Source organism: Hipposideros armiger, unplaced genomic scaffold (genome assembly GCF_001890085.2).
Source record: "Hipposideros armiger isolate ML-2016 unplaced genomic scaffold, ASM189008v1 scaffold_318, whole genome shotgun sequence".
NCBI lineage: Eukaryota > Metazoa > Chordata > Mammalia > Chiroptera > Hipposideridae > Hipposideros > Hipposideros armiger.
Genome location: NW_017731668.1, coordinates 776,954 through 789,723, shown reverse-complemented (window position 1 = coordinate 789,723; position 12,770 = coordinate 776,954). Strand labels below are relative to the sequence as shown.

Below are 12,770 nucleotides of genomic sequence, written 5' to 3'. Positions count from 1 at the left end.
CAGCATCTTAGCTGTGGAGGGCAGTGTCACTGGCCCTCATATGTGGGATCCGAAACGGGGCCCTCTGGCATCCCAAGCCAGTTCTTAACCATCGCGCCATTCGGCCGGCCCCCATCTTCACTTTTTTTAATGCAGGGTGCTGACAATTTCAAAACAATTCAGAAAAAGTGTTATTTTCCCAGGGAAAAAAAGGTGGAATTGGCAATTTGGAGTCTATGATTGAAGAAGGAGTTTGTATCTTATTGGAAAGCTATCTGGGAGCCCCTGCTGGTATATTTAGGCTATTTAGAAAGCTGATTCCATCTGCAGGAAGAGTTTGCTGAAAGCAAATAAAATATTTACAGGATTCTAAATATGGGATAATTAGGGATTCAGCCAAAACATTAGCTATGGATTTGTTTATAAAGAAAATTCATATATGAGAGAGTTTGTATTAAGAGAATTAATTAGCAAGATTTAGTAATTGGCTGCTTGTAGAGAACATGTCATAATGACTACTGCAGATAACCATTGTAAGCCCAGGGAACTGATATGATGTACTATGAAAACCCCAGTATTCTTTTTGATTTCTAATGGTAATTCATCTTTCACTCTTGATGTTTTTGGGGTGTCACTCTTTAACCTCTTTAACCAATCCTTTGAACGTCGGCTTGACGGAGAAGATTAGACTAGGTGCTTACAATGATGAGAAAGACGTCATCCCCATCTTCACCTTTTGGTGTCTTATTTTATGATCCTTTTCTCAGTCTTTTCTGCCCATGCTATTCTTAGCCTCATCTTCATAAGTCGTGTTGTTGGACCCAGTTAGCTTCTGATCTTAAACAGCTCCTGTTATGTATCCCTCTTCAGTGGTGGTTGCTCAGGCAGCCCACTTTGAAGGCAGGTTAGGAAAGAGGTTAGGGTGCCCAGCCAAAGCTTAGACATTCCTGTTCTCATCACTCCTGCTTCTGGGTTTTCCTCTTGTTGCTCCTGGGCAAAGAGGTGCCGGTCGTGATTCCTCCCTGCCCACCTTTCCCTAGAGCTCGAGCGTGTTCGTGCCTCCTACAAACGGCAGAATGAAGGAAAGCCAGAAAGAGGTGAGTTTTGAGCTAGATTTTGGTTTGGGATTTTGAAAGGGTGGGGGCATGAATTGATCCAGATTATAGTAATGGGAAAAGTTTGTAACTGCTCTAGTAGTCTACTGCTGGAACCAAGGTTGAACAGCAGTAGACTCAGATAATAGGATTTGGGTGGATATGGGGGTTGGTTGTCTGCCAGCCATTTCTGGTCGTAAATAGAATAGACAAGTCACTGGCAGATAGGACCTGACAACAGTAGGTTCAGGGGATTTTTTTTTTTACCGTTTCTATGCTTCTGCTGCCATCTGTATCATCTGTTTTCTGTATCCTTTGCTTCTTGCCTGTCCATCTTTTTCATGCAGTAGGTATGTAGGAATATATGTGGATACATGATAAACCACATGGCCTGATCCTCAGTGTTCCTTTGCTTCAGCACACTGATGTTAGTTTAAACCTGCTTAAATGAGCTCATATGCAACTAAAATCAGGAAACATTCGAAGACTACTTAGCACTGTACTTGGCATAGTGGTAATGCTGATGTCTTCTTTGTAAAAGAAATGCTAGGTAAGAGATTGACAGCTGCTTGTGAAAGGGTTTCTTCTGTGTCTCGCTGCTGTGTGTCAGAATTGAGCCTACAGTTATGCCTTTAATGAGCATGGTGCGCTGTGCTGATTGGTTCAGCTCCTCTTCTGTCAAGGAATTGCTTATCTGAGAAAGATGGGGAGGTCATTGTATCCTAAGTATAAAAAAAAATAATTTATCTTTTCACTGAATTTTGGAGTGCCTGCCCTTTTACTTAAAGGACTTAAGCTAGGCAGATCCTGAGTATTCAGAAATAAATAAGCTATGATACTTGTTCCCCTAGGAGCTTTTGGTGCCATGGGATACACTTGACACTGTCACAATGTGATGTGGAATTTGCCGTGTGCAGTGGAAATGTTGGAATGATGAAGCCCATGTTAATCATTTGGGAATGTAGTGAAAGTTGGCATCATTTTACTTTTGATTTTTAAGGTCTAGAAGAACTTGTCAACTTAGTTCCTGTGAAAGCTTCATAGTGATACCACAAGTTAAAGATTCTAGAGTTATGTCTTTTTTAAGACTGTTGGAGCCTCTGAGTTGGAACACTGTGGCTACAGCAGTAGTTTTCTGCCTCGGTACATTGACGTTTGAGGCTGGATAATTCCCTGTTGTGGAAGGCCATCCTGTGCAGCTGTGGGATGTTGAGCAGCATCCCTAGCCTCTATTTACCATGTACCGTGGCGCTCTCCACTTGTGAAATCAGAAATATCTTCAGACATTGCCAAATGTCCCTGGAGAGTTGGTGGGGGGGAGGGTCTTGAGAAAGCTTTTCTGGTCTGTAGGACCTTGGAAAGAGATGTTATTTACTACTGCGGGAAGGCCCTCAGAAGCCTTTGCACCTCCATGCCCCCTAACGTAATCATCACCACAGCAAGAAGAGCCTGCGAGGCCTTTTGACTGAAGCTGGCTTTGCCTCAGTTTCAAGGTCGTTTTGTCTCTGCTTTTGCTCTTGAGTGCTTTCTTGGCCTTAACCCACTATCTAACCTTGACCAGCTTCTGTGTCACTGCAAACTTAATGTCACTTTTTCCTCTTCTTCGTAATTAATTTTGTCAGTTTGCCTAGCGATTAAGAGCTGGGGGGTTTATGTTGTATTTGACACATACAGACAATTTAATGAAATGTTTTTTCTGTCAAGAATAACTCACTTATTTTTAAGATTATATTTAAATCCATCTTTGCTGTTGTTGAACTGGCTAAAGCAGCATTTAAATTGTTTTCTGGCTAAAGTTCCTATAAAAACAATGGTATACGTAGAGCACTACATGAGTTATCTGAATTGACTAAAGATGAAGGTTAGTGATTTTATCTCATACAGATTTATTTTTAACCATTTAACATATATTTGGGTACTTATTCATTCCAGGTGCTGGATTAGTGCTCTAATTTAAGTTTTCTAGCTTTTATTTTATTTTTTAAACTGCCTAAACATTTCAGGGAATACCTGCTGAATTTCCTACATGCCTTTCTTTGAGCTACTGCTTAATTTGCTGGTTATCTGTGGTGATATCTGTATAATAACTACTTTTGGATTTTTATTGTGATGTATTAAAAGTTAGATTTTAGGAACTTGAGGAGGAAGCATTTATGATTTTAAAGGGTTTCTATTTTTTGCCTTTCTTGAGGTCTTCTCAGTGTTCTGTGCTTGAGAACTGGCATTGGTATAGCTAGACTGCCATGTATGATATTCTGCTGTTTGAAATTTTTGATGGTGCCCAGCCTCTGAGAGAGATAGGATTTAGATATTAACTGGTTTAATTTAAAAAGGTAATGAAGATTTCAGTGCTAAAGTAAGTGTATGCCCCCTCTTATTTATTCAATTACAAAATAACTCTAATTGAAAACAAGTGAGTTAGAAAAATTTGCATTTTATATTTTCTTATATAGGTAAAGAGAGACCTGTTCAGTCTTTGAAAACATCAAGAGACACTTCACCCTCAAGTTCTTCAGCAATTTCTTCATCAAAGGTTTGTTATATTTATAAAATCAATTTAAAGAGGAATCTCAAAGTAAATGATATGGTCTGTCTAGTATAGTTGCCTTTATTCTTTATTGTCATGCCTAATGTGGGTAATTTGCTGCATTCAAAAACTTGAATTTTAAGTAACTGCAACTTAAAAGTAGCAACCAGAGTAAATGAGCAGTTTTCTCATAGAATTTTTTCCACAGATTTTGCTAAAATTAGTACTTTTTGCTGTTTTTCCTCATCTTGACCATAACTAGGTGGGAATGAATACTCAGATGGGGCGGATTTGATAGACTGTGCTTTCATTTTGGAGAGGGGTATAGACAGAGACAACAAACATTTATTGTATAAATACTTGATTCTAGATACCATATAATTTTCTTCTCTCATTAATTCATATAGAAATCCTATGATATAAGTAGGTATACATCTCCATTTTATAGACAAGACTCAGAAGTTAAATAATTTTCTCTAATAAATAATTTCACGGTGAATTTTTCCAAACTTTTAAAGAATACCAATATTTCTCAAACTCTTCCAAAAAATAAAAGAGGAGGGAACACTTCCAAACTCATTTTATGAGGCCAGCATTACCCTAATACCAAAACTATATGTCGCTACCCAGTTTTCCCAAGAATTTACTGAAGAGACTGTCCTCTCCATTACATATTCTTAGTTCCTTTGTCGTAAATTAGTTAACCATGTATGCACGGATTTATTTCTGAAATCTCATTCTGTTCCATTAATGTATGTGTCTGTTTTTATGCCAACACCATACAGAAATACCAAATGGCTTTTCAGCAAGAGCAGATATCACCTGGCAGTCTGTGCTGGTGTTCAGGGGCAGGTCTTCTCTGCTTCAGAGGGAAAAAAGCAAAAGGTGTCTCTGTGACAAATGTGTCTTTAGAGCTTTCCCAGAAGTCTGAGAATTCTAGAATGCTGGGTTTTGAATAGGAAAGATTGATTGGATTTTGTTTCTGTCTTAACCATATCAAGGGTGCTTTACCCACCTGAAAGACTGGCTTGTTTTTCTTGCCAGGTGAAAATGAAAGAAGAGTAAATAGTACCTGCCTATCCAAGTCACTGTGAATATTTCAATTTTTTTTTTTTTTAAGATTTTATTGGGGAATTGGGGGATGGGAACAGCGCTGGGGAATTGGGGGAAGGGGAATAGACAAGTTGCTGTCGTTTTGTTCTTCAGTCTAGTTGTGGAGGACGTTGCTTCACTGGTCCAAGTTGGCACCATCATTGCGCTCTTCCCAGGCGAGGCAGATCAGTCGCCAGCTTCTGGATGGCCGCTCACTGCGGCTGCTGGCCGCTCACGCTGGCTGCTGGCTACACACGGTAGCCCACGGCAACCCACTGCCACAGGGGCTGCAGCCTACGCTGTCACCGGCGACTCATGGCATCCCAGATCCAGGTTGAGCTGTTGTTCAGCATCTTAGCTGTGGAGGGCAGTGTCACTGGCCCTCATATGTGGGATCCGAACCGGGGCCCTCTGCTCAGAGCTGGTGTCCCAAGCCAGATCTTAACCAATGCGCCACTCGGCCGGTCCGAATATTTCAATTTTGATATATGAAATATTCATTTCCCCTGAACAATAATACAATGTAAATATAAGCTACAGCATAAAATTTTATGGCACATGTTCAGATCTATCCAGTGGGAAACAACCATAATGGATTTTAAATATTTTTGTCTGACAGTTTATGTACATGTTTGCATTTTTGTCTTTTTAAACTAGAATCAGAATTTTTTATCTATAATCATTTTATGTATTTGGAAAGTGCAGTCTCCTGTGTCCTTTGACCAAGGTTACATGGTATCTGTGGGGAGCTTCACAGCCTAGATTTCCTGATTTGGTGGAGGGCTTTCTTTTAAACATTATGCTGCCCTTATGTGGGCAGTCAAAGGCCTTTTTTCAGGGTTTATTTTCTGCTGTTAGAAGTTAGTTTCCAATAAAAGTTTTTCAAGTATGCAGATGTAATGGCAGATGAGTAGAGGATTGAGTTATAGAAGATTTTGCTTCCTTTTTAGAAATAATTTACAATGTTTGTTTTGTTTTTGCTCTGTGACTTTTTCTTCAAAACAGATATCCCCCAAAAAATTGGGGTATAATTTTTTTCTTGGATATATTTGTGTATTTTTCTTTTTTAAAAAAGAACTTTTTAACTCTATTACTGAGTAATAAAGATATTGCTTATACCTTTATAACCTTATGTATAGGTAGGGCTTTGGAGTTAGGTATTTAGGCTTCTTCAATGGCTGTGGAATCACTCCATGTTGATACATTGTTATCATCTTTCAGTAAACATTATGGATGGCAAGGCAGTAGTTTGGTGAATTAAATAAGGTATGGAAGGAGGTCAAGGTTGGGCCTTTTTGTTCTAGGTAGAAGAACTAGTTTTAAGTTCCAACTCAGCATTTACTAGTAGCTGTGGGAAATAACTATTTTTTTGACATTCAGTTTCTTGATATCTAAGTTGGGTCAATAAAGTCTACGCAGCCACCTTCATGGAATTCCATTTAATTAAAATATTAATACTTTTTTCTTGGTTTGCATATAAAAGCACTTTATAAATGGTAGTGTACCGTAACATAGGGATTACTGGCATTGTCATCCAGAGAAAACATATTTGGGATCAATTATGTGACTTTAGAGAAGAGGTGAGGACAAAATTAGGGGTTAAGGGCCTAATTGATAAAAATGTATGCTAATGAAATAGAGTGGAATCAGAGTTAACATAAGGGCCTAAGAAAAGAATTTTTAATTGTTGCCATGCAATTTTTACATCTTATTCTGTAACACAAGTCTGTAAACAGTACTGTGGGAATCCTATGTGATCTAGAATAAACCATTTTATTTTCTTCATTTTTATATTGACCCCATGAACTGACTGATCTTCAGATATGTTTTAGTTTTTCAAATATAACAGACTCAGCTATAACAGATTTATAGCTACGAATATGGAAAAGAAAGAAAAACTAGAGCACGAGGCATTATGCTGGAGGCTTTCGGTTCTGTTAACTCTCTTGATTCTCACAACTACTTTGTAAATATTATTAATCACCATTTTGTAAATGAGGAAACCAAGACTCAGTGTCATAAATTATATGTATAAAATTATTGACCCAGCAAGTGATGAAACTGCCATTCAAACCTAGGTCTGCCTGTAAACTGTATATCCCATTCCTTGTTTAGTAATGTATGAGGTTGAAGAAGGCAAGTAGTAGTAATATCAAAAAATGAAATTTAAGTCTATTTTGTGTAGAGTAGGATTTATATAAATTATAACAAATTATAAAAATAGCATATCTGGACCTTTCTGTTGCATTAATTAGGAATTCGCCTTGATGAAATTTGGGCATAATTTATTTCATTGAGTATAATTAAAGATAGAAAGTTGAAATCAGTTTGTCTTATGCTCTAAATACTATTAATAAATTGTCAGTTACTTAATTGTCAGTCTTGTGTGACTTAGATGAATATCTGAAGTTTTATATACATGAAATTAAGAGATCTAGTCTATACGTCCCAAAGGAATTGCTACTTAAATTCTATGTTGAATATTTTTGAAAAAGCAAATAAAGAATGTACTTGTTCTGTATATAAATTTGAAGACTTCTATGATTTTAAGTGTAAGTTGGGGTGTACTTCTTGATGTATTTGAATTTTAAAAGCCCTTGAGAATTGTAACAGAACTATTCTTCTGTTTTTATTAGGTGTTAGACAAACCCAGTAGGCTAACTGAAAAGGAGCTTGCTGAGGCTGCAAGCAAGTGGGCTGCTGAAAAGCTAGAGAAGGCAGATGAAAGTAACTTACCTGAAATTTCGGAGTATGAGGTAAGGCATCATTTCTCCTTTATGTTTCATATCTGGGAGTTTTGTCTAGATTTTAAATTGTGGGCAGAAAACACTTGGTTTGTTCTAGTATTTTAAAATATGGGGAAAATATCCTCATGGATTATTAAAATTTACCACACATAGCAATAGTATGAATATGAACGACTCTGAATTCAATAATTTAATATGTCAGTGTTTCCAGTACTTAAGCAGTATAAGAATAGTGTAAATATGGAAAAAAGGAAAATGCATTATTTATATTTCTTTTATGGGCATTGCTCTTAAAAATTCTCTAGAAATCATGCTGAACCACTAGTCATGAACCAGTGAATTCAAAGCAAAAATCTAATTAGACCTTAGATCTTACATTATCCTTATATTATTACATGTTCTAGTCTATGTAAATTATCTCACAAATATCTGAAGAAATGAAATTACACATTGTTTGGGTGGCCTATGACCTCTGATGGGTCTTGAGTACCACAAAGATGAGAGCATTTTTGAGTCTACAGAATACTGTTTATGAAATGTTTGTATGAAAATATTTGAAAATGAACTGAAAATTTTTCTCTATACCTGATAATATCTCTAATAGAGAAATATAGACATTTCATGGGAAATATTCAGCTTTTAGATTTAGGGTTTGGTACTTGAGGAATTATTTTGACATGATGGCAGAGATTATTAAAATCTTTGTACCATAACAAATTATGCATCTTTGGAGGATATTTATGGCTTTCCAGTAAATATATTTTTGAATGCCTTTCATCGAATGTCCTTTGATAAAAGGACTCAAGCATTAGAATTCAATATACAAATTATATACCTACATACATCTTCATAAACTCTGAAAAAAGCCTTTCCAAAATAACTGGTGTACATTGCTCCCAGAAAGGACAAACCAGTACAGACCCTTTCCATCTTAAGCAAATAGAGACTTTCTTTTTAAAAGTGCTATTTGTCATTTTTTATATCAATTCTTAAATAGATCAGGGTTTCCTTGTTAGTGTAGCTGTAATAATAGGTATTTATGCATATTCTCAAATAAATGTATCAAAACCATCAAGCTGTTTCTCTTTGGTACCTTAACAGCACTATTTAAAAGCATGAACAATACAGTAATGCATTTAATAGGGTCATTTTGCTTATTTTCTTTAATAATTTAGAATAATGGTTTTTATATTATAATGAATATATGCTTCAAAATTGCTGTTTTGGGGAACTGATCATTTTTCTCAGAGTACTTAAAATCAGAAACCTCCAAAAACTTTTCATTCTTGTTTGTTAAGTACTTTATCTTCAATTTGCAAGGTTTTAATAAAATATCTTGATCCTACCCTACTTTTTTATCATTTTTTATAGCTCTTAATTTAAATAAATCTCAATATCTACCTTTCCTAGATTTTAAATATTCCACTTACATTCTTTTATTATTGGTTGACTGAATCTTGACTCTGAATAGTCCATAACGTTGCATCTAGAAAGACTTTTTTTAACCTTCTAATTTTTTTCTAAAATATGCCCAGAATTTGTTAGATTTTGAATTAATGGGAAGTAAATAACCTTAAAAATCAGTAAGTGGAGTCATAGGTCAGATGTGATCTTCTGTGGAACCCAAGGTAAGTGAGAGTAGGACTAAGATGACATTAGTATGTTTGTTACTTGGCATACATCATGAATGTTGAGGTGCAGCATCAATTTCGTAGCATTGTCTAAAATGTTCTTCAAGTTAGATGGGTACTTTTTCATACTGGAAATAAAGCAGTTGGGAAATTTTATGATACTATTTTTCATTTAAAAGCTTAATTCCATCATTTCTTTATGAACGTTTTGTTCAGAGAGTTAACATTTGTTCTTGGGTAGTTTTTAAATACTAATTTCAGTGATCCATACACCTTGAGATACAGACTTTTTGAGAATTTTGACCTTGGTTCTATAAACTATCTGACTTGAAAGAATAAGCTGGAAGGAAAAAAGGATATTGATGCTAGGAAAGGGTTTGTGTGTGTGTTTAAATCTAGTTGTGACAATATTTTAGCTATTTAAATAATGGTCTGTGTACTTCAGAAACATTGTGCAGATTCATTTTTATGAGTAAAAAGAGATTAAATATTTGGGTTTCCGGTTTAACCTTCTCTTGGTGCCATTAATATCGTTTTAAGCAATTTGGTTGGGAGACCAGGTAGTTTATGGGTAAAATCCAGTGAAACTGGAGATCTGTTCAGTTATGTACTTAAATATTCAGGAATGTTATAGTTCATCCCTCTGTTCAGTTTTGTCCTTTTACCTTTTGGACACTAATAGAGAATTACCAAAATATTTGATAAAATAGTAATTCTACAAGGGTCCTAATGGTCTGGGGAAGAAAAAAAAAAAAAGATTCTATTAGCCAGTATGTTTGGGATATGCTAAATTGAAAGGAGGTAGGTTGATTTTGATAATTCAGCACTTCTCAGAGATTTTCATATGTTGATATGCTCATCCATAGTCTCTGAAAGGAAGATGAATAATAAAGTTTGCATAATTAATCAAACGTTTATGAAATTTTTTTCACACTGCATATTTTAGGATTAGTGATTTAAGGTGCATATTTTCAGAAAATAATACTGTACTTGTTTTCTTTTACTTTATTCAAATTTAGTAAATATTTATTCTTTATCTATTTGTGTCAAACCCTGCATTGGAAAGCCATCCTGGCTACCAAGGAGCTTACAGTCAAGCCCTATAAAGATATAATTTACTATTCTTAAACAAGTGGCCAGGAGTGTTTTGATTTTGCCTATCAGAATGAAAAAGCAAATTCTTTAATGACTGTTAGAATGTAGAAGAAAATTTAGACATTTTTATTTAATTGTGAAAATGTGAATTATGTTTTTTCCACATATAAGGTATCATTTTTGGCTTCAGTATCTCTGCTTATTCTGCCCCCAGTGAAGAGTGTTCATCTTCATGGTCCTCTTTCAGATTCGTTCAGTTGAATCAAGTGTTTGAAATAATGACACTCAAGATCTTTCTTGATTGCACTTTCCTCCCCTTCCTATTGTAAAATTTTATGTCATGTGTATTTCACCGATGACCGTATGTTGCCTTTCTTAATTTTTTTTTTTTACTTATCTAGTTATGTATATTGAATGTATCTCAAGCATTTCTCATGTTTTCCATACTGTACCTTGGATAATATATCTAATTAATTTAACTAAATTTAATTACTAATATGCTTTTTCTCCAATTTCATTGAGATATAATTGACATATATAACTATAAGTTTAAGGTGTACAGCATAGTGAGTTGACTTACATATATTATGAAATGATTACAATAAGTTTAGTTAATAGTTAACATCCATCATCTCATATAGCTACCAAAAAGAGAGAAAAATGTTTTTTTCCTTGTGATGAGAAATCTTACCATTCACTCTTTAGCAACTTTCAAATATATCATACATCAGTAAGTACATTCCCAGTACTTATCTTACAACCGGAACTTTGTATCCTTTTACCACCTTCATCCAATCCCCTCCCATACCCACCCCCCTGCCTCTGGTAACCACAAATCTGATCTCTTTTCCTATGAGGTTTTTTTTTGCTTTTGCTTTTTCTTTTTAAAGATTCCATATAAAAGGGAGATTGTACAGTACTTGCTTTTCTCTGCCTGACTTTTCAGAGTGAAAAGGACATGTGCTAAATTTTGATAGATGTTGCCAAATTATTTTCTAATGAAGTGTAGCAGTATACACCACATTAGGTGTTGGAATGACACTGCTTTTACTGATGAAAAGTACCACTAATTAGTGTTTATGTCTGTGACTTCTCTAAACCTACTGTTGTTTGCTACAACTTCAATCACCAAACCCTAAATTTTAATAAACTTGTAATAAATACACATTCCTTATTTCCTCCCTTACCTCCCACCCACCTAAAATATGCAGCAGTAGAATACATGAGCTCAAACTTCACAGTTTACTCTATCTAAATTATTGTTTACTGCAAGCTACGTGAAGGCAAGAACTTTTGTCTGTTCTGTTCATTGATGTGTCTATTGTTGCTAGAGCAGTGCTTGGCATTTGTCATATAGTAAAGTTTTTAATAAACTAATGAGTATAGTTAAATAATAGTCTTTCCTCATTCATTTCTCTTTCCTTCAAGTGTTTTTAGAAAGTACAATAATCAGCTGTAGGCTTCTTGTAGGATAATTTATTCATTAATGAATTGTAAAATAGAAGTGATTGTTATTACTTTTGGGAATTGTTTTCTTTTCAGTTGTTTCAATATTTAATTTTTGAAAGTAGAGCCCATGTTCCTTTTTAATATAACTGTTTAGGTGTACACACACCCCTCACTTCCAATTAAACCTTTTCAATATTTCTTAAGATGAAAGAACAGTCATAGGACAATACCTTATAGCTTATATGATGTGAAATATAATTTTGGAATGAAATAACCCTAAAGGCTTTGTCTTACCTAAAATGTTAAAAGTTAGCAATCATTTCCTCAGATCTCCTCACATAAGCTCATTATGAATAATTAAATTGAAAGTGTTTTCTTAAAACAGGTTAAATTTAGCACTTTCTCATGATATAATCTGCCAGGTAATGCCTATACAAATTACCTGAAATGCAATATATCCTTTAAGAAAGCAAGTAAAGATTTCTAATCTTTTTAAAGGCAGGACCCACGGCACCATTGCTCATTGACCAGTCAGAAGAACCTGAGTCAAATGCAACAGATGGCATAGAATTATTTGAAGACAGTCAGCTAAACAATCGCTCTAAAGCAATAGCATCGAAAACCAAAGAGATTGAACAGGTGAGAACCCAGCCTTCTTCAAGGGATACATAATCCTTTGTTCCAATCACTTTGCATATGGTACTTATAGTAAATATTTACTGAATAAATATATATCATTTTGTCTTTTTTTCCACTTGTGACTCTGAAATTACAATTTAAAATGTTATACAAATTGTTTGATTTCATTTCACAGTAATTTTTATCAGTTTGGTCCTCTACCCCTGTTTATTTTTTTAAATAAAAAAAACCAAGCTTTTTTAGAGAATATTAATAGTCTAGTTAATATGAAGCAATTTAAAAACTATTAGATTAATAGGGATGGGCTGGAACAAGTACTAAATAGGCATCTTTTTTTTAATATTGGGATTACAGAAGTTTCTTAATGTTTTTCATTATGCCTTTAAGCATTTTTCAGATATTAAAAAAAATAAAGGGTAGGTATTTAAGTCAGTTTTAATGATGTAATTCTGAAAAGTTAGGATCTTGTTTTTAATAGGGAATAAGTTATAGGACAAAACCTTCTAGCTGTATCTTA

At 34.8% G+C, this 12,770-nt stretch overlaps 1 protein-coding gene across 9 annotated transcripts in view; it reads left to right on the top strand.

Moving 5' to 3' along the window:
- The window catches only part of PPHLN1 (periphilin 1), a 134,584-nt gene that overhangs the window by 78,729 nt on the left and 43,085 nt on the right, over window positions 1–12,770 (top strand). For 7 of the 9 annotated variants that reach the window (XM_019660429.1, XM_019660431.1, XM_019660424.1 and 4 more), the window contains 4 exons: window positions 1,020–1,076; window positions 3,527–3,606; window positions 7,329–7,448; window positions 12,113–12,253. In XM_019660429.1, the coding sequence (XP_019515974.1) occupies window positions 1,020–1,076; window positions 3,527–3,606; window positions 7,329–7,448; window positions 12,113–12,253 (398 nt within the window). The remainder of the gene's footprint in view (window positions 1–1,019; window positions 1,077–3,526; window positions 3,607–7,328; window positions 7,449–12,112; window positions 12,254–12,770) is intronic. The other 2 variants (XM_019660433.1, XM_019660428.1) reach the window with 1 other exon arrangement.